Genomic DNA, 25,883 nt, shown 5'->3' with positions numbered 1-25,883 from the left:
TGATTTTTACATACAACTTGGGCAACAAATTCAAATATCATCAAAATTCAATATTATTGATAACATACATCTATTTGCACCTGCGTCATTTCATCAGCAACGTATTAAATCCTGACACATCTTGCTAACTTGGAGGAGAATGAAACCCAAACTATGTGGATTGAGGGAGTGCATCAATATATTCCAGCAGAACGCATGATTGGGGAAGTTCGATAAAAATCAGACAGTCTTTTGAAAAGTTTGGAATTCTTTAAGATTTGGAGCTATCAGAATCATCAATGGATGAGAATTTAGACTACAACATTTGGTAAAGCCATGTATTTACATATGACAAGAATATAACAAGAATTCAGCACATTTTCACTTTTCCAGCAGGCAAAGGGGAAACAGCATTATCCTTAACATAATAATGCTTATGTCAGTATTCACAGGTAGAAGGAATGTGTAATTTTCACAAAAGAACAATTTTGAGGAATTCTTTTCACAGAGACTCCAACTGTCCCGTTTTCGACGGGAGATCTCATGCCGAAAACCCATTTTTGCAAAATCTCTCGTTCTCCCGCTTGAGAATTAATTTCTCCTACCCTGGCTCTGTGTCTCCCGTTGGAAAGGATTTCTTACTTTAATTGCTATCGTATGTTGAAAAAATAAGCCTTAGATTAGAGCACCAGAGAGCATCTAGAACCCTAGGAAATTCGCGCTTTGCACACATCAACTTGGAGTCTCCTGTTTGCTAGGGGTTTCAGGCGGGAGAATCTCCAGATGATCAGAAGGTGCTTTGGGTTGGAGTCTCTGTTTTCATCTTCTTTTAATTTAGATCTACATCATTAATTGTCATTATATATAGATTAATAACTTCATAATCAATTCCAGGCCAAGGCATTATAGCAAGAATTTAGATCTTTGTCAAAGGCAAAAAACAAACCAAACAATGAAACACTTTTTTAAAGTAAATTTGACTAGAGATCTTTATTCACCTATTCACCTGTATTCACCTGTCTTGTCGGGCTTCAGGAAAGACAGAAAGTTTAGTCTTGTAATGCCCTCTTTGCAACATTCACATCATTCGATCCACATCAATGTCACAATGACAGCATGTAAATTTATAGATCCTATCTGGAATACAAAAAATGTATTAGTATTATCATTTTGATCATAACAAACCAGCTGTACGTGGCAGTGAAATGGACGCTGTCTCTGTCAAGACAAGTATACATACAAAACTGTAAATTTACCTCTTTTACTTTTATACTGTACAGTATAATAGTGCAGGACCAGGGGATGGGAGCGAAGCTGGCCTGGGGGTGTGGGGTGCTACTGTGCAGGTGCTGGAGCTGGAGCCGACATGCAATTACGCAATCCTTGGACTTGGTTGGCTATACGGTCGAAGTTTACAATTCTGCCGCATATTGCAACATGTGGTTAAGGATATTGAATAATCTTGACCTTGTTAAGGCCTAAGAAAGCTAGCAGATACTAGTCATGTAGCCAGAGACATTGGCAGACTTGATGTAGTGAAAGAAAGAGCTTTTTCTTTCGTCCAGTGCGATTGCGGTCTCGGTCGTTGACGGGTACCGGTTTGACGATCGGTTTGTTTTGGTGTTTTCACGAGTCAAGAGTCAACGATAGAGGGAGACGTTTTTAATAAGTAGCAGGAAAAGGAGCTATGACCGACTGATGATGCTGACCGACCCGACCCTGGAAGCGTTTATCGTTGCCAAAGGAACGTCAAAATTACAGGGGATTTCCCCCAAAATAGTTCTGGAAGGGTTGTCTTTAGAAAGCCTGTCGATTGATAGTAAGTATTATCCCGTATTTTGTCCAATGATCATGTTGCAGTTTTCATCGGTGTGCGAAAACAGTAGTGACAGTATCAAGACAAGCGGTTTTCATCTTCACCTCCCAAATCAATGATGTCCCTCCTCCCACAGCATGCACAGCCACAGCACAGCCACCTACAGGCACTTCTATTGCGTGGTGGGCAATGTCAATGACATGTGTTATGTGTGTGCGTTTGCTGCTGACGCGACAGTGTCAGCAGCAAAGAGATAATCTCTTTGGTCAGTAGTCAGTAAATTTACGCTACCTACGCTAGATTGTCTACCAAGTTAGCTGTTAATTACTAGGACTAGGAGCATTATCAGGTCTAGACGGACAAGGTTCTATAAATAAAGCCAACTGACGTGGTGGGCGTGGAGCGGAACCTACACTTTATACCGTACATTCAGTTTAAAAATGTATTGTAAATTTATGTCTGGTCTATTACAAGTAATTTAATGAATACATGTAACGTTTAGTTCTGTAGTCTCGAGATGAAACCGAAGTTGGGGAGTTCCTTGTTTAGCACAAAAGATGATCAGTCCGGGTGGTTTGCATTATTCACTGGGAATTCAAAGATGTCCAAATATTAGAATTAATGAAAAACGCAATAATAAACAAGAACAATAGCAAAACAGACGTGATACCATACTCGTGTAGTATAAAGTAAATGCACACTGGAAAAGCATTACCATTATTAGCCTGACCAGACTGCTGTGGGAAGCACAGCAGTCTGACATGCTTACACTAATTACTAGTGTTTAAACATTGTAAACGACCGCTGCTTTAGACGGGAAAATCACATAAAATGTCTTTTATTTTGTTTAACAGTAAGATGATTTTTACCACCCACCTACATCATATTTTGCTGATGGTTGAGTTGAATTTGGTGTTTTGTTGGTATCCAGACCTTATTGTAGAATTTTTCGGAGTAGATTGTGCGATGATTCACAAAATCAATGAACTACCACGAACGCTCAACCGGAAGTACCAAGGTAGCATTTTATGTACGCCCGTGCGTTTTGTGTGTTACGTAAAGCTTGTCGTCTGCTACGTACATGTATTTCCGCGTGTGCTGCTCTCATGATTTTACCTTTGCATGGGTCACTTCCGCTCCAACAAGGTCATCACTTCCGCTCCGACTCGCTACGTTGTAGTATACGAGAATGATTGTCATTCAAATAACACGCAGAAGATGAGGAGTGAAGCAATACGGACGCTGATAGACCTGATTTTAATTACAGATTTCGGTGGGTTTTTGATGTAATTAAAAAAAAAATCGCCTACTGATTATTGAATGAATATCATAGACTATGGAGATTCCTTATATTTTAGTTTTCTACAATTAATAGATATTCATGAAACGTACACCCATCGCTGAAAATGACAACGTTTACGAAGGTGGTAGACGTGCAGCCGCTGTTGCGAAGCGACAGCGGCTGCGTTTAGTTATACCATATGTGCATTTCACATGTATCGTCAATTAGAGGGTAGGGGTGTTGGTTTTTAAACACGGCTCAACTAGCAACTGAGTGCGTCAAAATAACCCACGTGTTCAAAGCAGGTTAATCTTGGCAGTTGGAACGTGTATGTCTACCACAAATTGCATTTTAAATGCGCGCTTGTGATTTCAGAGTATTTTCTTTACAGTAACATGTGAGTAAAATTTCAGACAAATTGTGAGATATTTTAAGTATCTATTGTCCTAGTCAAAGAGTAGCATTGATAGAAAAACGTTAGGATGTGGATATGTTGGACACCCCTCCCTCATGAACACATGGAGTGCTCATGAGGCCCTCAGCCCAGAGGATGAGGCCTCCTCTTCACTTCTCGTCCATCTTATATGGACTGACATTGTTGCCACTCTAATGCAAGTTTGCACGGTGATTGATTAGTTGTTGAGTACGGAAGTAGTAGTAGAAGAAGTAGAAGATAATAAATTTAATGTTTACACACATCTCCACTTTCCATTGTGTAAAGTCAAGAAGAAAAAAAATCTGTTTGTTCGCTTTGACAAAAATCAAGTTTTATTAGTGCAGTGTCCCACCGAAGCATGGGCGCCAGTGTGTTCACTCAATGCAGGTACCATCCATGCATCTTTTCTAAGAACTGGACACTGTTTACAATGGGTGGCATTTTTCAGTTTCCCCAGGCTCATAGAAAACCCAGACTCATGAACTCATGAATGTTTTTAAATTCCATCTTTAGCTTTAAAATAGTAAACAAAAAAAAAAGAAAAGAAAAAGGAGCAGTGCTGTCAGTGTGTGTCTTGCAGTAGCATCCAGAGGTTGATATCTATGATGTTCCTACATGATGAATAGAATGTCATCGCATCATTTAAGTGCCACACATATTTTGTTGTACATTACATGATTTAATGATCACTAGTAGTTCATTTATTTTCATTCTATTCTTAACAGCAAGATTTGAGTATCACGTGAGAGATAACTAGATGTCAGCACCATGACTTTGGAACTCTATGATCATCTGAAAGTAGTTGGCAAAGGGAGCTATGGAGAAGTATGGCTGGTCAAGCATAGGAAAGACAAGAAACAGGTGAGGATGTGTTTCATAGATAGGATGAATGTTATGAATAGCGGTGGTCATGGCTTTACAACTTTAAATGCACATTGATTTTGTAGGTTGGAAATGTACAAATGTGTATGTCACACAGAAAGTCTTTGAAGTGGTACCATTTGTAGTGGTGATCAGGAGGTCGTAGGTTCAAATCCTGCTCGAGTATGTACGCCCATGAATTTTTATCATGGCTACTACTAAAACACTGATCAATTCAGTGCTTATTTACGTCGATGTAGGGCAATTTGTCAATCAGTTGCAAAGAAAACATCTCGACGGAAGAATTTCATGAATATGAATAACAAAGCAGTACCCGCTGCATGCTATAAGGATTAGAACCAACACTTGCCGTCGGGCGAAAGCTCGGTGGTCTAGTGGAGATGACGCCTGTCTGGTGATCAGGAGGTCGTAGGTTCGAATCCTGCTGGAGTATGTATGCCATGATTTTTTTTTTTTTTTAACTCTTTGAAGTGGTACCATATTTCCATTGTTTATATCTAGTTTGATATGGTCACTTATTATATTGTTCTTTGTTGAAGAAATGAATGTATTTTACTGTTATCAATGCAGCAACAATTACCCTGTAATGTAGATTTTTTTTTCTCAAACCCCCCCCCCAAAAAAAACTGCTGCTTATTATACCCCCACCCACACATAGTGTGTAGGGGGGGGGGGGAATCACTCTGAAGTCGGGAGGCCGGTCGGGCGGTCGGGCGATCTGGCGATCGGTCGGTCGGTCCGTTGCAAAATCTTGTGGATCGAACTCCTCTCTCATTTTTTTAGCAATTGACCCCAAATTTGGCATGTGTGACCACTATCAAAGGTAGATGTGCAAGACACCTTTTTTGTTAGTATCGTATTATACGTTGCCATGGTAACGGCATATTTTCATAAAAACTTGTGGATTAAACTACTCTCTCAATTAACCCCATATTTGGCATGTGTGACCACTATCACAGGAAGATGTACAAGACACCTTTTTCGTTTGTATTGCATAATGCATTGCCATGGCAACAGCATATTCTTAACAACTCTTGTAAAATGTGGATTGAACTACTCTCTTATTTTTTGAGCAATTAACCCCAAATTTGACATGTGTGACCGCTATCAAAGGAAGATGTGCAAGACACCTTTTTTGTTAGTATTGCTTAATGCGTTGCCATGGCAACAGCAAATTTTTAACAAATCTTGTAAAATGTTGTGGATCAAACTACTCTCTTATTTTTTGAGCAATTGACCCAAAATACGGCACGCATGACTGCTATCAAAGGTAGATGTGCAAGACACCTTTTTCGTTACTATTGCATAATACATTGCCATGGTAACGGCATATTTTCACAAAAACTTGTTAATCAAACTACTCTCTCTAATTTTTTTGAGCAATTGACCCCAAATTTGGCATGTGTGACCAGAATCAAAATAAGATGTGCATTACAACCTTTTTCATTAGTATTGCATAATGCATTGCCATGGCAACAGGAAATTTTTAAAGAAATCTTACAAAATGTTCCTCTTTTAGCACTTGGCTTGAAATTTGGTACATATGACCACTATAGTTCATAGATGTGCAAACTTAATCTTTCGTCATTGTTGAACAATGTGTTGCCATGGTAACAGCATTTCACTAAGAAGAATAAAAAAATATTTTGAATTCAGTTAATTGTCAGTCTTTGAGCATATGGCTTGAAATTTGGCACATGTAACAGCTATGGTACGTAGATGTGCAAACTTAATCTTTTGTCATTGTTGAAAAAGTGTTGCCATGGTAACAGCATATCTTGATTGAAAATCCTACAAAAATACTATGGACTCCGTTAACTCCCTCAGTCTTTGAGCACTTAACTTGAAATTTGGCACATGTGACCGTTATAGCAGGAAGATGTGCAAACTTCATCTTTTGTCATTGTTGAACAATGTGTTACCATGGTAGCAGTATATTTTGAATGAAAGTCATACAAAAATACTATTTATTCAATTAACTCCGTCAGTCTTTGAGCACTTGGCTTGAAATTTGGCACATGTGACTGTTATAGCACGAAGATGTACAAACTTCCTCTTTCGTCATTGTTGAACGATGTGTTGCCATGGTAACAGTATATTTTGAATGAAAATCATGCTAAAATTGTGGTTCAGCTAATTCTTTCAATTTTTGAGCATTTGGCTTCCAATTTGGCACATGTGATCTTGGTATTTAACCTAGATGTGCAAAATTTATCTTTCGTCATTGTTAAAAACGGTGTTGCCATGGTTAACTGCATATTTTGAATGAAAATTATGCAATGATATGAATTCAGCTAACTCCCTCAGCTTTTGAGCATTTGACTTAAAATTTGGCACATGTGACAGATGTGATATGTAGTTGTGCAAACTTCATTCTTTGTTATGTCAAACATTGTGTTGCCATGGTAACATTTTTTACACGAAAATCATAGAAATTGCCAAGTTTATTATCTTACTCATCAGGTTTTGAGCACTTGACTTGAGTATGGCACATGTGACTATCAGTGAGCTAGGTAGACATTTGTTCAATGTTGAACAATACATTGCCATGGTTTCTATTCTTTTTTTTTTTTGCAGTAAAAAGCAAACAAAGTTAATACTGGTTGAGCTAACTCCCTCAGTGTTGGGTGGGGGTATTAATCACATTGAGTGATAGTTCTAGTTTGATGACTGGCTACACTTAGTATCTAACTGTCTTCTCTAAAGTTTTATATGCACGAGAAGTTACTCATCCTTTCAAGGATTGTCCTTGAAATACTTCCGCATATCAGTTTATTGTCTAGAGGAATCATTATATGATGTTACAAAGCATTAAATGTCAAGATAATGAATGCGTTGTACATAGCCAGTTGACCTAGAAAAATTCTACAAAGCCTGTGACTGCATTGATTGATTGATTGAATCATTCATATGGCACAATGTGCGTGGTTGATACTGTTTGTTGACTATTAAGAGTCACCTGGGACGCACCACGAGGGGTTGGCATCATTCACTTTTATTGTCCCCGCCGAACGAGTTCGAGCAGGGGACTATGAAACGGGCTCCGTACGTGTGTGTGTCCGTGTGTCCGTCCGTCCGTCCGTCCGTCCGTCCGTGTGTCCGTGTGTCCGTGTGTGCGTCCGTGTGTGATCAAAATCTTCAATTTGCTACTTCTCTGTCATTTATGAGCCAATTTTGATTCTGTTTGCTTTATATGATAGCACTACATGGGAGCTTTGAAACTTGTACACAGAATTTCAGTCGTGACCTTTGACCTTGACCTTTGACCTATATTGTACATTTTGCTACAAAATGCTACTCCTTCGCCATTTCTGACCCGATTTCGATTCCGTTTGCTTTATGTGATGGCACTAGGTGAGGGCTTCAAAACTTCTACACAGAATTTTGACCTTTGACTTCTTTGACCTTTGACCTTGATTTTTTGACCTATATTGTACATTTTGCTACAAAATGCTACTCCTTCGCCATTTCTAACCCGATTTCGATTCCGTTTGCTTTATGTGATGGCACCAGGTGAGGGCTTCAAAACTTCTACACAGAATTTTGACCTTTGACTTCTTTGACCTTTGACCTTGATTTTTGACCTATATTGTACATTTTGCTACGAAATGCTACTCCTTCGCCATTTTTAACCCGATTTCGATTCCGTTTGCTTTATATGATGGCACTAGTTGAGGGCTTCAAAACTTGTACACAGAATTTTGACCTTTGACTTCTTTGACCTTTGACCTTGATTTTTGACCTATATTGTGCATTTTGCTACAGAATGCTACTCCTTCGCCATTTCTAACCCGATTTCGATTCCGTTTGCTTTATGTGATAGCACTAGGTGAGGGCTTCAAAACTTCTACACAGAATTTTGACCTTTGTCTTCTTTGACCTTTGACCTTGATTTTTGACCTATATTGTACATTGGCTACAAAATGCTACTCCTTCGCCATTTCTAACCCAATTTCGATTCCATTTGCTTTATGTGATGGCACTAGGTGAGGGCTTCAAAACTTCTACACAGAATTTTGACCTTTGACTTCTTTGACCTTTGACCTTGATTTTTTACCTATATTGCACATTTTGTTACAAAATGCTACTTCCGGCGGGGACATATGTTACGCACCGCGTAATTTCTACTTTTCCTTGTTCTTGTGTGGGTGGTTAGAGGGGACCACTTCTCTAGGTTAGCACCGTGCTCTTTGCGATGAATGAATGAAGTGGGGCGAGAGTATGCTTCAGATAGTCGTACACAATAGTTCTAATGAATGGTGAGTATAGATGAGAGAAGTCTTAAGCCATGACTAATCTGAACAGTAACGGATCTTTTCACAAATCTCCCTCTTTGCAGTATGTGATCAAGAAGATGGAGCTCCTCAATGCCTCCAAACGAGAGAAGAAGGCTGCTGAGCAGGAGGCTAAGCTGCTGTCCAAGCTGCGCCACCCAAACATCGTCTCCTACAAGGATTCCTTTGAGAGTGACGAGGGCTATCTCTACATCGTAATGGGCTTCTGCGACGGGGGAGACCTCTACACGCGCCTCAAGCAGCAGAAGAACGCTCCGCTGGAGGAGAAACAGGTGGTGGAGTGGTTCGTCCAGATCGCCATGGCTCTTCAGGTTAGCGATTCAAGTTTTCCCTCAAGCTCATTATGGCATCCTGTGATCAGCATATTTGCAATCTCAGTATGTACAATTTTAGCCATGGTAATATTTAATCGCATGACAATGTGCCATATGAAATCACAGTTATATGTTATTCAGGCTGTAATATCAACTTTATCAATTTGATGGCTGCCAAATTTGCTGTTTCATTTTTATATCTATTGGCATTGTACTTTATCACATATCTTGCTGTCTCTCAAATGTACACAGACATAAATGTTTCTTTGAAGATTAGTGTGTGAAGTTGTACAGAAATAGACAAATTGAATTTTGAATGGAATACTATATGACTAGCTTGTTTTGGTTGTTCGTAACCGTGTTGTGTATAATATTCATTAAAAAATGACAGTTTTATAATGCTGCCATCATGTTTAAGATATTTACTCACCTTTTCTTTTGCAATGTAGTACATGCATGAGCGTAATATTCTTCATCGAGACCTGAAAACTCAGAACATATTTCTGACAAAGAGCAAGATCATCAAGGTCGGTGACCTTGGCATAGCCAGAGTGCTAGAAGGCAACAACGACATGGCGACAACTCTCATCGGTACACCATACTACATGAGTCCAGAGCTCTTTAGCAACAGGCCATATAATCACAAGGTCAGTGTTACTTCCTTGCCCATCAGATCTCATGTATTCTGTAATTGTTCTGCATTTTGTTTCCCTTTTTTTTCCTCTATATGTACCATTATATCTCTCTCAGTGTGTGCTTTCTTTTTTCTTTGCTTCAAAATTTGCTGCATTGATGCATTGATTTCTTGAAATTATGAAAACTAATTTTCTTTTTGATGTAAATTTTTTCTGACCTCTCAGACCTTCATAAGATTAGGCAGTGCATGACAGCGATCGATTGCATCGATGACATATCAAATGTTCAATGATATTGATAAGATCATGTCCAACGCTATGTTGTCTTCAAGTGTTCATATCGTGTGTGTGTGTGTGTGTGTGTGTGTGTGTGTGTGTGTGTCATAGACGAATCTCCAGTGTTTTTATGGGGCATGTTTTCTCTCTGCTTTCAGTCTGATGTGTGGGCCCTGGGGTGCTGTGTGTACGAGATGACCACTCTCAAACATGCCTTCAATGCCAAGGATATGAATTCTCTTGTCTACAAGATCCTCAGAGGAAAGGTAATTATATATACATCATGCTGTGAATATCAGTTCAGGACTGACCTTTATTTTGCACTCTCGTTAATCATGTTATGTAACTAGACATTTCTGTTTGCTTATTCATTTTTGACAACGTTGTAAATTTTTTCGAGCAGTAAATTTAAGCAGTTGATTTCTTCAGATAACTCCTGCTAATGAAGCGTAGAAAGGTGTGTTAAATGCATCTTCTAAAATCAGGCAAAGCAAGCAAGCAAGCGAGCACAAAAGAACAAAAAAATGACAGATGAAGGCCAGAAAACAAATGAAATGTGCGATTTGCTTCATGGTTTTCTTTGAATGCAGAGAAGACCAGAGTTGCAAATTCATTTGATTGCCATATGTGTTCACTCATGATAGATAAATGTTTTTGCAATTGTAAGATTTGTACAGTGAAGTCAGCAATCAGAATACCATTGGGTTTCTGGTCAGTGTTATTGCAGACACATTCCAGATAGTTAGTGTAGATGCATCATGGATGTAGCATTGATGAATGTGTGTGTGATTGAATGCAGATGCCAGCGATGCCCCATCAGTATGGGCAAGACCTCATCGAACTGATCAAGGCCATGCTGAACCAGAGTCCAGAGAAACGACCCAGTGTGTCCCGCCTCCTGCGCAACCCATACATCAAGAAGCACATCGCCATCTTCCTGGAGGGCACGAGAGCCAGGTTTGTGGACCAAGACGCTCTTAACTTGTCTTGCTGACCTCCATGGGTCAGCTGATTAACTAAGATGCAGAAGTAACCTGTCGCTGTGAATTTGCAACTGATTGACAAATTGCCCTACATCGACGTAAATAAATCAGGAGGCCACAGGTTCGATTCCTGCTCGAGTACGTACGCCCATGATTTCTTTTATCATGGCTACTACTAAAATACTGATCAATTCAGTGCTTATTTATGTCGATGTAGGGCTATTTGTCAATCAGTTGCATAAAAACCTCTTGACGGAAGAAATTCATGAATTTGAATAACCTGTGATTTGTTGAAATGAAGATGTGACTATAATAGACTAAGGCATGTCTATATGGCAACAGACTGGAGTGCGCCAAAATCAGCATCTTTACCAAACTATAGCATGTCTCTGTTTTATAAAACTTGTTCATATGAAGGGACAAGATTTCAGAAAACCTTCATGACAAGATGTGAGGCAAGCCATTGTGCAAAAAAAAAAAGTATAATAATTCAAAAAAAATCAAAGGAAAGTGAGCTATTTTCATTCTTAAATGTCTGTCAGACTTTTGTGCAATTGTCACTGCAAACAGAGAATTATGGATATGTTTTACATTATCTATTACAAAGGTGTTTATGTGAGTGTGTGTGCATGTTTCTTTCTAAAGCATGACAGTGCTTAGGTTGTCTTAAGGTCTATGCTTCCCAATATATACAGTATAATCATTTGATATATGGTGACAACCACCGTTTCTCAGATTTAAGTCGCCAGTTTTCCTCTAGAATGTATGTGTTGTCTGATTTGTGGGGGGAAAAAATTGTTTAGATAGATCATAACTTGATCCATGGTCAGTCAGTGGAGATACATAACTGCAGAACTAGAAGAGATCCTGTGATAATTTGTCTTAAATTTCTAATAATTCTGATAAATATTCCCATCACATAGTTTTGCCATTTTCGCTATCAACGAGCTCTGCATGTTATATCAAGGCTGTCCTGGAATAGCTGATTTGATTGTAATCATTTAATTTGATGACACAGGAGACCAAGTACATCAGAAAGCAGAAGAGGCTCCAAGCCAGAAATTCAAGAAATTGAAACCCCTCCGCCATCAACAGAAAATGAAGTGGCAAACAGGGATTTGCCTGCCATTGCTGAGGTTTCTGCAAAGAAGGTAATCATTTGATGATTATGAATCAATATCTAGACAACATTTCATTAATTACAAGTATCTGCCCTGCAGACAAGAAGAAATAGAAGAATATACACCCTCACGAAATGTATTCATACATCAGTGGTATATCATTAGTTAAATGAATGGTCATGTCATACCTTGAATAGGTTTTCCTCCATCAGTTATAGAAAACTTGTGGGATTACAATTTCTGCAGTAGAAGTCAACTAATATCAGGCAAAGCTGTGCAAATATGAGGATGTTTAGATATGATCCACTTGTGCAAATGACTTTCACATACAAACTTTATGTGATATATTATTTGTGTCTAAAATGCTAGGCTGCAGTGTAAAGTGTCCTTCAATTAAGTTCTAAAAACAATTTGATTCTTTTATGTACGTCTGAGTATTAAATTTCAAACTGTAGACACATTTTCATAGTGATAAACTTTATGTAAAAGTGTTAGAGGGAAAAATAGTGACATTTATGATTGATTTTTAAGGATAAAAGTGGAGCAGAGAAGTCATCCGCACCCAGACCCAGCTCAGCAGGGAAGGAGAGGAAGGGTAGTGCTGGTGTGAAGAAGACTGCACCAACGTCCAGTAAGGAGTCCAAATCTCGCAGCTCAGCATCCTCTGCAAAAACTCCCTCCGAGGTGGGTCTCTGCATGACACTGTTCCGATGGTGTCATGTCGGTGAATGTTAAGGATTTAAGTCATGCCTCTGCCTGCAGCTTTGGATGAGCTCATTACTGTTCAGATGTTATTTCTCTAGTAAAATCTCCATATCTTTTCATCTGCCATCCTTGATATAAGTAAAGCTACAACCACATCTCATGTGTTCACTGTACTTGCACCTTTCAGCGATTTTTGTCTGAAAAGTTCCACACTTCAGTTTACAAGATATGGCCTGGGGCTTGTGTCATGTTTGCTGACATTCTTTATGTGCATTGTGTTCTAGAAGCATTTGTCACATCAGAAGTGAATAAAAGTTGTATTTCTTAGATAGATAAAGTAAGGTACAACTGTACCATAGACTTTGTCATAAGTGCTAGCTTATAGTTACCTGAAAATCTGATACGTATGAAATATTTTATTTCTGTTCTGTAAAATTGTGATAATTCTATGCTCTTTGAGAAACATGAATTTGGTCAGTCACTTTTCATATGCTTGTAATTTTCTACCCATGAAATATCAGTGTTGGATAACATTTAACTATTACTCAGGTAATTATTGAATACCATAAAGGAATTCATTGTGACAATTGACTAATTGATTCAGAGGTCACCAACTCATACCTGTTTTCTTTGTTGTTGTTTTATTTTGTTCTGTTTTGTTTTCTTGCACCCAGCCCAAGCTGCCATCCAAGAAATCACGCCCTCTTCCTGTGCCTCCTGTTGGGGGAACCCCCCAAACCAGCAACAGTGCCAAGAGATCGTCAAACTCAGCAGCCAGGTCGACCAGGACGTCGTCCAGCAGTTCGGTCAGCAGCTCCAAGGACGATTCAAGCACGCCACGTACAGATGTGGGTCTAACGAATGATTTTTTTCTCTTCCTCTTGATGTGCTAGGGAAATATTAATTGTGCGAAAATATTGACGTTTACAGTATTTCTTTTGTTATGCCTCCGCAACGAAGTGGCCGGAGGCATTATGTTTTCGGGTCGTCCGTCCGTCCGTCCGTCCGTACGTCCGTACGTCCGTACGTCCGTCCGTACGTCCGTCCGTACGTCCGTCCGTCCCGTTTTGTTTTTGTCGATATCTCAAGAACCGTGTGGTGGTTTTACATCAAACTTGGTATGAGGGTATATCCTTGGGGGATGATACTTTGTGTGGATTTTAAGGTCACAGGGTCAAAGGTCAAAGGTCACAGGTTATTTTGTGAAAAAAAATTGAAATTTCATGTTTTTCTCCATATCTCGCAAATGGTTCAAGGTATCTTCATGGAACTTAGTATATATGCTTGTACCGATGGGCAGTGATTATCTAGGGAAGTTGGGGTCATGGGTCAAAGGTCAGGGGGTCAAAGGTCAAGGTCAACTCCTCAAAATATCACTACTTTCCTTAAAATGCAATATGCCTGAAGGTTTTTTTTTTTTCAAACTTGATGTATGGCATGTATTACCCAATATATATTTTTGGGGAAGTTTCTTGCCAAAAGGTCAAAGGTCAAAAGGTAAAAGGTCAAGTGAAAGTGCTAAATTGCACTTTTTCCTCCATATCTCGAAAGTAACTCAAGGTATCGTCATGAAACTTACATATTTATGCATGTTCAACCTAACAGTGATTCTCTTTGGAACTGTGAGATCAAAGGTCAAAGGCCAGGTTTAGATAATGCTATTTTCCCATTTGATACTGAAATTATGCTTTTTCTCAATACCTTGAAAATTACTCAATGCATAGACTTATAAAAGGGTCAAAAGTCAAGTAAAAATCATCAGTTCCCCAAATACCTGCACTCTGACATTTTAATCATTCATCCAATTGAACCTAGTTCTAGAAAAAGTGAACATTCAGCACATTTGTGTCAAACCTGTCATTTTAATATTTTGCCAATTGTGTGAAACTGTCATCACACATTGTCAAGACATTGTACTATAGACCTATTAGGAGAACCATGCATTATGGCGGAGGCATATCAGTAGCCGTAGCGATATATCTAGTTAGTTATGCTTTGCCCTCCAAGCATCTTCATAATTATGGGAAATACATCCATGAAAAGAATTAGTTTGTGTGTTTGTCTATTTCATACAGAGATCTTCATCAGCCAGAGCGAGGCGGAGAGCAGAGAAGCTCAGAGAATCTCAGGAGCAGCAGTCACCGTATACACATGGAGGTAGTTTTCTCTCGTTAGCTTTAAGTTCTCTACCTTCTGATTCCCTATGTATTCTAGAAATACAGCATTGAACAATAATACAGAATAAAGGAATACATTATATAAAGCTCCAAGAAATGTTTGTACAAGTATGTGTCAAAAATCCACATGTTGCGAATTATGACCTGTCATTTGAGTATTAGTGTACCAAATGATCGTGGGATTTAAGATGTCATTAGCAAAAATGTGTATTGTTGTGACCCTTAGTATGTCAGTATTAGGCAGCAGTGTGCTAATGCAGGTTGTGGTTTGTACGTCAATATCCTGGCCGTGGTATTCAAGATGTAGTAATCTTTGCTGTTGGACATGTACATTCTTCCCCATCTTAAAATGTTTTCACTCGGCCGGATGTCTGTAAATAAGGGCTACAACCAGTCTATTTTGGACTAAATGTTATAGAGGAACTGTATTTGACTCTCAGATGTATTTCTGGCTTTTGGAATTGTAGTAAAGTTCAGCAAGCATGTTGATTCCCTAGTCGTCACTCGCAAGAGTGCAGAGCATTGTGAGTATGCAGTTGTACAACTGTCACTCTCTTTTTTCATTTCCCATCTTGCTCATTCATTCATGGGATAAAGAGAAAGAAATGATAATTCAAAAAAAAAAAGTCATTCTAGCATTAATACAGACATTGCACAAATGCATTTCATGGCAGGAATATGATATCCAATCTACATGTATTTGGAGTAAACCAACTGTCAGTATATCTCTATGCACTCAATCCATCTTATGTCATTACTGTTCATGTATGTTGCATGATATAGTTTATTGTGGTATATAACACTTACACAGCATGATCCTGGTGAAAAGTAGAATAATTCATTCATTAACCCCAATTTGCAAAATATATTTTAGTGCCTCTGACAGGAAAAGGTACAACCATTGAAGCTAAAAAATGCAGTGTTTGCTGTGACATACGATGTAAGATGCAACTGTCAATTTATGATGACCACTTGACATTCAACCAGTGGAGTTGACTATGCAGGGTGTTTAACCTGATGAAGTAGTCCGTCCTTACATCCAACTGGACCCCATGGAAGACCAGCTATTGCAGCTGAATATGGACTATCCAGCCATCTTCTCAGATGGAAATGAAACAAACAAACAATGTCACATTTCAGTCTCAAGAAAACACTCCCTGCCATCAGAATTTTTGCTCACGAACCATTTCGATCGTTGTCACTGCTGTGATGTCTAATATGAAAACGGTAATCTGATGTAAGATTCCATCTTCCGACAAATTGTGGTAGACATGAGGATTGTTTTAACCCTTTGAGGGCGGGCTGATATTGCTACAACACGCTTTTCCCGTAGACACTTGCCCAAGTATACTCTGGACTCGTCCTCAACGGGTTAAAGAGACCCTAGAGACAGACTGTTTTGTTGCCGTTCCTATTTAGTGTTCAGAGTCTGCAAGAAGCATCTAATACTGGTGAATGTGTTGCTGTGTTCTGTCATTGTCTTGTTATTGTGACATTTGGCTCATGGCTTATTACTGGGGGCTGGTGTTCATTCTTGCATTATGTTATTACTAGAAGAGACAATTACTATGTGAATAGATTGCAAAAATATTTTAAAATGCAAAAGAAATGAGACTGACCAATAAGATAAGAGATAGCGTATTGATTAAGATTGAATTTGCAATGCAATGCATCAGTTTGAAAGCCTTTCCTTCATTTCACATTCATAAATATAGTGATAAAGTGCTAATCATTTTTTGTTTGTTTGATGATAATGTGTCTTTAATCCAGTATGTGTGCTTCTTTGTCTTCACATTTCATGATGGTGTGTTGATGCAGCTGCATCAAGGAAAGATCCTTTTTGAATGAAATTTTACAGGACCTTCTGCGTGCCATAACCATGCAAATTCATGCAAAAGAAAGAAAAATGTCTAAAGTAAGAGCTGTCATAACTGTAGAATTGAAATGAAATTTTACAGGACCTTCTGCGTGCCATAACCATGCAAATTCATGCAAAAGAAAGAAAAATGTCTAAAGTAAGAGCTGTCATAACTGTAGAATTGAAATGAAATTTTACAGGACCTTCTGCATGCCATAACCATGCAAATTCATGCAAAAGAAAGAAAAATGTCTAAAGTAAGAGCTGTCATAACTGTAGAATTGTTGCATAATCAGCCATCAAATCTGAGGTATGCCTATATTTTGTTGTATGCAAGTAGACTGTCTTTCCACATTACCCAATCATGGCATCATTTAAAGGTGTTGTGGCTACTTTCTACCTGTCAATTACACATTACTAGTATATAAAGTTGGTTAATTTGCTCATTTGTTTGTTTTTGCTTAGATGTCCAGCTTCCACCTAGCCTTATATACCACATCTACACCTTTATGTTCTCTTATTTTGTAAACACTTGTTTTACAATACTAAAGATATTACTTGTTTGTGTTTGTCTTTTGACATTCCTTTGTGTCAACAGCCATTCAAATCTGGAGTTCTGAAATCAGTTTAGGTCACTTGTAATTTGAAATCTCAGTCTAACACAAAATGTTTCAAGTCTATGCAGCCCCACTATTTTTATATTCAGTTTTTATTGTGCATTTTGTTTTTGTGTGTGTTTCTTTTTTTAAAATTCCTCTTCCTCGTTGATAATCATTGTTACAACATTTCTGTTGTGGTAACCCTCTGTAATTTCTTACTGTTTCCCTGATCTCCACAGTGAGGAAGAGTGCTGATGCTGTGAGCCATGGCAAGGACGAGGTTGACAGTGGCCATCCCAAGAAGCCTGTAGCACACACCTATTCAGACCCTGGCCCAAAGGTATGTGCACCACTATAATATCAGTTATTCTGTGCTATTCCAAGAGTTCTTCTTCTTGTGATCCATTATCTCTTTCTTAACAACAACGACAACGACAACAACAACAACAACAACAACAACAACAACAACAACAACAACAACAACAACAACAACAACAACAACAACAACAACAACAACAACAAGTATTCCTACTACTCCTACTACTCCTACTACTACTACTACTACTACTACTACTACTACTACTACTACTACTAAGTAACTACTACTACTACTACTACTACTACTACTACTACTACTACTACTACTACTACTACTACTATTTTTATTATTATTATTATCATGTTGATATTTGTTTGTTCTGCTGATCTATATGCTGCATCTACATTAAAAAATAATGCCTGACCTAGGGTTGATGTCATTCAGCTGTGGTGATGTTGCTGCTATGATGATGATAGTTATGATGATGATGATGATGACAATAACAATGATATTGATGATATTCATCGTTATCTGTAAGAGCAAGAGCATAAACAGTGTTATGATCATCAGTTATAGAAGATAGATGGGTGCAGTAGCAATGGCTTTACTACAGGAAGTAACTCGTGTAGTAGTAGCAGCAGTGGCAGCAATAGTAATATTCATATTAGTGTTACCATTCCAGTACTGATAATCTATAGATAGGAAGAGATGTGATGACTCCATTCAGCCGTCATAAAGCATGGCACTTAGAACTAATTTCCACTCCGAGTCAAACTGAGTAATGACTTTGTTTAGTGTAACCGTTTAACATTATACCAAGTAGTCTCAAACTGCATAATGCACTTGAGATTTACAGCCGAGACAAGATGTACTGTAAGTTAATTGGGATTGATCTGTTATGTGCTCAAATTCCCTTCCTAACCTGCATTTGACGTGACAGGAATCATCATCATCATCATCTTCATCCCATCAGAAGGAGCAGCCATCACACCGGCGTGGTAGGAGAGACAGCAGGGATACAGACTCTACCATATCAGATGATGAGGAGAAGGAGAAGGAGAAGGGAGAGAACCACACCTCCAGCAAAGGGAAAGGGTGAAAGAAGGGTTCACTTATATTAGGTGTCAGCAAACTTGCAAACAGCTGTGTAAATGATATCAAACTATAAGAACTGGCAAAAATATTTGGAAGTTGAATGACTGAATATAGAATTTTTCTGGATATTTTAGTAGTAAACAATGTAAATCATTCATGTCAAGTCTTTTTTTTTTTTAAAATAAATTTTACTCTCTCTTTCAGGACCCTTTATATATTCCTGACATGAGTTAATTTCTATGTTATAAATCTTTTCATTTAAGGGATGAAGATGAAATTGAGGAATTCTCCAATCTACTGGCCACCACGCTGCGACTGGAGAAGAACAAAGGAAAGAAGGTAGTCGACAGAGGAGTGAAGGATGGAGGGGGTGACACCGAGGAACATGAAGATGGAAGAGACTCGCCGGAGTCCCCGGACTTACCCACTCCCCCTTCTACAGCCGACTCTAGGCCCCGGTCAGGGCACAGACTGAATGGCACGCAGGACATTGACATTGAAGCAGCAGCTCCAAGGGCACCTAAGGGTCTAGGTAAGAGACTATCAGATGTTGCAGAATAAAACAGAATAAGGACTTGCACTAGGAGAAGTGAATGATCATGTGGTGGTGTCAGCCTGAGAAGATGGTATTAGATCATTTAAGCCTGCAGTACTGCAATTCTTCTGAATGAGTTTCTAATTGTTTGCACAGGCAATGGTGATGAGGTGCATAGATACTGTTGAAAATATTTCCTTCCGAAACATGCTAAATGTTATTTGTTCTCCCAGTACAAGGCTCTGAAAGTAATGAGATTGAATGCAGGAACTCACACCCAGCCTTGGTGTTCACATGGGCTCATAGGTGACACATGCTTACTCCAAAATTACCTGAATGACATACAGTATATGTAATTATAGGGAAGAGTATGCTCCAAGTGACAATGAGCTGTTAAGCATCCTTAGGAATTAGATTGTCACCTGCGGAACCATAAGAGTAAAGGAGCATCACACGTGTGATGTTCTACATACACGGCTGTTAAATGTGTACAAAGGACTGATCTCATTTGATAGTGATAGTCAAGTGGTCACTGTATACCAGGAACAATGCATGTAAAATGAGAGATTCATGAGCTTGTAATACATTACGCATACCTGTGGCAAAAGCTAACTTTGAAGATCTATCAGTGGATTTAGAATGAGCCATATATGTGTGCATAATTCACCTGGAAAGAAGAACATGGCAATAACATCAAATCCATGAAAGTGACGGAAATGAGCTGTAAAGAGAGGAAAAGATTCAAATATTTTGATGCTTAATTCCTGATTGGTAGGCAACGCAACCATGACAACGTCTGGTCGCCTGATGGACCGCATCGCCCTCTTGAGGAAGGACATCATGCAGGGCATCGGCATTGAGATGCTGACCAAGGCGTATGAGATCTTAGACCAGGAGGAGGATGATGCCACAGAGGTAAGCATCTTAGAGACTACCCTTGCCCATCTGGCTTCTAGTAATGGATACATTCTGTTCTGTCAGGCAAGAAGAAGCTGTATTCGGTGCCTTCTTTTGTGTGGTTCTTACCCTATCAATTGAAAAGTATTATTTTGACTTTTTAAAGAAAGGAGTTAGCTTTCTTTAGTGTCCTTTTTTTTTTTTTTTGTTCTGTGAATATCTGTTAATGATGAAGCATGGGAGCTGGGTGAGAATTCCTTCCTTTTGCAAATTTGATTCACATTTGATCCTATTTTTGGAACTTTGTAAAATAGGTGGGTATGCTTCTCACCCCTATTTCAAAAGAGGGTTGCACCTGTGGTTTGCTTGATATATCAAAGCCTTTGTACCTAATTTGCCGAGGCTCGAGACAGCATTTAGGCAAGAAATAATCTCTTCAAAATGAATAATTTTCCTTTCTCATGCCTGAAATAAATTCAATCTTAGGATATCAAACTTAAGCATGATTTGAAAGGGCTTTTACTATGAAAGTTTACAGTGGAGTGGTAAACAAACCAAAGAAGCACCTTTTTACAATGGAATTATGTATGATAACATCACTCATAATAGTAAAGATGATAAACCAAGATAACAAGTTTCAAAGTGTACTTCCGAGAGAAATCCCCATTACCAAGAGTAATTTGTCATAACATTATTGTCCTTATGTTCCTGAAAATTTGTTCATCATATTGTGCATTGAATTTGATAAAGTTGCATTTACTATTAAAGATATTTGCCTCTATTTGTTTCTTCTCATCATCATTTCAAGACCCTGCTGCAACAGCTGATGGGGAAAGAGAAATTTGATGTCTACGCTGGCAAGATTTGGCAGCTCAAATTCTGCGAGGAGACGGTTTACGGTTGAGAGAACAGAGCTACCCAGGTGGGGATTAGCGCATGGGATATCTGAGGTGCTGATGGCAGCGCACTTTGGACGTGTAATGAAGACGGAACCAACAACCTCTGATGGCCTCATTGCAAGACTCTACCAACATATTATTGCCTTCACAGAATTGGCAGATGTGGAATGTGAAATTGGAGAGCATTGCACATGTTGACCATGCCTTGGATGTCCGATATTTCTTCCATTTGTACATGATCCCATCATTTGTTGCTGTAGTGGTTAGTGTTGTCTTTTCTTCTTCTTTTTAGCTCATGTCTTTCACAGCATCGGATGTTAATGGAAACTGCATCAGGAGTTTGTAAAGCTTTAACTATTTTGTAACCCAGTGCTAAAACTGTACCAAGTGCCCTACATGGTACATGCCGTCACAATTCCAGCTAATGGTTGCATTCATTCTACTTTCGTTTTTCTGAATCAGTACAATCACCATGAGTCTATTCTTTCCTTGCAAAGAGGGCCACAGCAAATATGAGCATGCTGCATCTTAAAGATTCTCACTTCTTTGTGATGTAATGTATTCATTTCAGATTTACACTTTAAATGTCAGTACTACATTTTGAAAGTACCAACTTCACTTATTTATGTGGTCATCAGCATTCTTGCTGTGTAACAGCTGTATTCAGGATGATAGGTATTCATAACATGTGCTACCCGCCATTTTTTATTATGTTCTTATCAGAGTTTTTCCCTAGTCTACAATGGGCATTGTGTTCTCATTTTCTTTGTGTGTAACTTTTTGTTACACTCAAAATGTTATGTATTTAGTTAAATTGTCAAGAGAAAGAAAAGAAGATTCTGAAAATTAGTGCTAACCTGGTGTTGCCCTGAAACATGTTCCAATAAAGACATGGGATTTTTTTTTTCTTTCTGCAGTGTAAACATAATTAGACATTAAAGTTGGCCCCAATCTAATGCAACCAAATTTAGTATTGTCATGTTTATGAATGACAAAATTGGAATATATGATGAGGCATTTAATCAGTGTTAGAAGAATTAGACCACAAGTACTATCCTGACAGGGGTCATGATGATTCATACTAATGTTTGTCATGTTGTCAGGCTGAAGTGACGGACCACAATCTTTGTGCTTTAATACTAAATTTCACAGAACAGTGGACTTCCATTGTAATGAAGTCCTCTGGACCACCAGTTTTCTTTCGTTATATCAAAATTTCATTATAACCAAACAAATAAACAATAAAAAACAAAGAGTGGATAATGCTACGGTTTGAATTTTTACTTCGTTGTAACCTGAATTTCGTTATAACCATGTTCGTTATAACAGGAGTGCACTGTAGATAAAGCGTTATTGGACGGGGCTGGTCCCTGATTGAGTACTACCAGAGTATAAAACAGTCATCATACACCAAACCAGACATCAAGTGTAATGGTAATCCTCCTGATGTTGAGATAACTTCACCACTGGACAGTCCTAAGCATTACCTTAACTTTGAACCAAATGCCTAAAATCACATTCCTGTGTGTGGAAATTAAATTTGCTGTGAGTTGTTTCATGCATCATGTTCAGACCTTTCGCCAGTCATGCATGCTGTAATTATGATGTTTGCTATTTAGTTATCAATTGTAAATGGGGAAAAGAGAAATTATTATAAAGATGCCAGCGTGTATACTGTGCTTTTACAAATATAGATATTATATGAATTATGTAAGATAATGTGGGTGTTTTATCAGTGCATGAGGTTTGCCAGTAAGATGATTGATATTGATATATAGGTTAGACAGAGTGTGTTTGGTTGAATGGCATGGTATCCGTCCACACAAATCGATATGTGATTTAGTGCCATGGTGTAAAGTCTTTGTGTCTATGTTATTTACAGCAATGGTTAGCACTAGTCTTACTAGTAAAATATGCATCAATTATTAGCAACGATATCAATATTCTAAAGAGCATCTGCCCCATGCACTTCATTTTCCTGTGCTAAAGGCCTGGCATTGTAGTGTTAGCAAACAGCTTTGCCCTTTTGCTTTAGTGCTGCTCTTGTGTTTCATGTATTCACACAAAAAGCATTAATAGAGGTGAACCTCTAACACAAGGTATCAGGGAACAGAAATGCCAATAAATTTTCTGTATATTGGGGGACTGCTTTTCATGATTGTTACATTGCATGTTAGCAGGATAAATACTGGGATTGACAATGTGCGGAAGGAAAGTATTATGAAACCCTATAGCTAGAATTCACAAAGATAATTTGAATCAAATCTATGTTTTGAATGTAGTCCCTGGACCAAGACAAGGACAAAAATAGTCTTACAATGCACATGTGTGTGTGTCAGCATGTGTTCAGAATTGGATGTCTGTTGGGTCGTTTTCACACCTACAGTGTAGCAAGAACTGGAATTGTAATGATGAATTGCAAATACGATCACAATTGTGATTCAAGTCATGATTTGTTCACATTTCATTCACATAGATAAGGAAGGCTTCGCAGATTCTGTGGTTTTGAATTTCACTGTATAGAGGGGATGTGTGGCTTCTTTCTGAGTTCCCATTAATTACTCTTGAATGCAGTGTCTGCATTTTAGGAGAGCAGTCTTTTTGCGGAAGTGGTTGAAAGGTCACCTTAGCTCCTCCCTCCAAAAACGCCATTGGAGGTCAATCTGTTCACACGACTGTTTCGCTCCATAATTCTGGTGAAACGTGATTGGAAAACACCTCCAGACGTCATTTGAAACACAGTTTGAATTTTGATTCAAATCACCTTCCCCCATTCCAGTTTGCATTCACACGACAAGAATGCTTAACTTGAAACAAGATTCTAGTGATGGGTCATTACAATTGTGTTTCAAATTAAGCACTCTCAGTAATTGTGAAAGCGAGGTTAGTGTATCTGATGTGTAACAGGCATTATGAAAGACACAATAACTGTATGCTGACAAGGAGTTCAAATTTTTGAAATTACTGTGAAAAGTAATGTTTGTTTGTTTGTTTTTGGTCACATAATAGATTTGTTGTAGAGAAGGACACTTCATAGCCCATAACTATGAGGAGTTAGATATCTAGAAACAACACAGACACTCTTGAGAAGTTCTATTCTTGTTAACTTCACTCGTAGCATCGAGAGGAAATGGACAATAGCGATGTCATTTCTACCGCCAACTGATATACTGTGTACCGGTATCATATGAATGGTAGTTGGCAGGAGTGGTTTTAAAGAAGGCTGAATACCAGTATGTTTCTGAGAATCATTAGATTGGTGCAAGCAATAATAGGGAAGCTTGTAATTTTCACTGCAATTTGGTAGTGCATTGAGGGGAACAAGAACCCCTCAACTCTGAAACATACATCTTTATTTCTTCAATGATTTATAACATGAGATACAGTGTGGTAACGACAGGTTGCTTCAGAAATTTTATTGCAGTTGCGTTAAGCCCTTGACCAAATTTAAACCAGATCGCTCTGTAAGGATGCTGCTGTTTGGACAAGATTTGAAAAGATTACAAACTTCCAGGAAGACTCTTTGCTACGTCTGGCAGGATTTCCTTTTTAGTTCGTTTCATCATGGTCCATATTGAAGAAAAAAGAGGATGTTAGTTCATATCAGACTGTGATGTGTGTAAAGAAGTGTCTGTGTTAACAGGTCACAAGAAGTAGACAGTAGTACAGGATACGACTAGATACATTGTATTCACTTACCCAGAATTACTGCCTTCAGCTGGAGAAATATATACACATATATATGTATACTTTCATATGAATCTCAAATTACTATGCTATTATATATTCTGAAAAAAAAAATGTTCAATTAACTTTATTATGTCAGGATACAGATGTATAGAATTTACTCGGTTCAACCAATATTTCTGCAGGTCATCATTTTCTACCCTGAGTTGCTCTTTGAACCATTTTTCATATTGTGTAAAATGTCACCAGAATAGTACAGCAATCACATCTGCAGTTTATCATTCACCAATCAAGTATCTCCTATTCTTCTGCCTCTTCTCACTTAGGCACACAAGCTTTGAAGGAACTTGGAGGATATTCAGTAGGATTTGCCATCTATTGCAGTGATGGAACACAGCATGTAACTGCATAGGATAAAATGTGACTGCAAACTTTTCTCTAGGCAAGAAAGTTTTTTTTTTTTTGTTTTGTTAGGGGGGACTTTTTGATAAAGTATTAATATTGGGGCATTATCCTACAAATCTGAATTATTGCAAGGCTAGAAATCAGTATTAAAGCATTATGTGATTATAGTACAGTATATCAATTGTCTGTTTTAACTCTCTCTTGCATTCTTACTTAAACATGTTTGACATTTGCATGTTTCCTATCTTTGTGATGGAAATATTCAATATTCAGTATAATTTCTCTACAGTGGTTTTACAACACTAGGGTGCATATCTGTCAAATAACATGATCCTACATTGAGATCTATTATAAGGGATTACCTTATATTCTTGTAAAATAGGGCTCCTTGTTTTGCACTCTATTCTTACTCTGACTTTGAAATATGACAGAAACAAGCTGTGGGATTTTTTTTTTTCAGATATAAGACCTTCTTTCCCCCCCCCCCTTTTTTTTTTAGCGTCAAGCTGATTTTGTTTGACTTGATAATCCATATAATCCATCTTTCTTCATGACAGAAGATATAAAGGACATAAAGTGAAGTATACCAGGGATCTATTTCTTGCACAAATCTGCATTAGTGGATCATATTGCCATACCAGATATGACTAGCCATCTTCAGTTACATTACAAGAATGTAAGACGATAT

At 38.2% G+C, this 25,883-nt stretch overlaps 1 protein-coding gene across 1 annotated transcript; it reads left to right on the top strand.

Moving 5' to 3' along the window:
- Positions 1-1,681: 1,681 nt before the first annotated feature.
- On the top strand, positions 1,682-21,129 carry LOC139723997 (uncharacterized). Its single transcript, XM_071635194.1, has 15 exons — positions 1,682-1,798; positions 4,239-4,374; positions 8,735-9,001; positions 9,454-9,651; positions 10,074-10,181; positions 10,715-10,872; positions 11,917-12,049; positions 12,551-12,703; positions 13,399-13,572; positions 14,800-14,881; positions 17,598-17,698; positions 18,618-18,772; positions 19,036-19,304; positions 20,083-20,222; positions 21,013-21,129. The coding sequence occupies exons 2-15, from the start codon at positions 4,282-4,284 to the stop codon at positions 21,106-21,108; spliced, it is 2,127 nt and encodes a 708-aa protein (XP_071491295.1). The 5' UTR covers positions 1,682-1,798; positions 4,239-4,281; the 3' UTR covers positions 21,109-21,129.
- The last annotated feature ends 4,754 nt before the right edge of the window (positions 21,130-25,883 follow it).

The sequence above is a fragment of the Diadema antillarum genome, unplaced genomic scaffold, assembly GCF_040938485.1.
Source record: "Diadema antillarum isolate AM-2024a unplaced genomic scaffold, OU_Dant_1.0 scf00000205, whole genome shotgun sequence".
In the NCBI taxonomy this organism is placed as follows: domain Eukaryota; kingdom Metazoa; phylum Echinodermata; class Echinoidea; order Diadematoida; family Diadematidae; genus Diadema; species Diadema antillarum.
Note: the sequence above shows the minus strand (reverse complement) of the source record. Positions and strands in the feature narration are given on the sequence as shown.

Bases quoted from the DNA above. Each gene is read 5' to 3' on its own strand.
- LOC139723997 (XM_071635194.1), top strand. From the start codon at position 4,282: ATGACTTTGGAACTCTATGATCATCTGAAAGTAGTTGGCAAAGGGAGC. The intron at 9,652-10,073 runs GTCAGTGTTACT...CTCTGCTTTCAG, and splicing joins ACAGGCCATATAATCACAAG to TCTGATGTGTGGGCCCTGGG. The intron at 12,704-13,398 runs GTGGGTCTCTGC...TCTTGCACCCAG, and splicing joins CTGCAAAAACTCCCTCCGAG to CCCAAGCTGCCATCCAAGAA.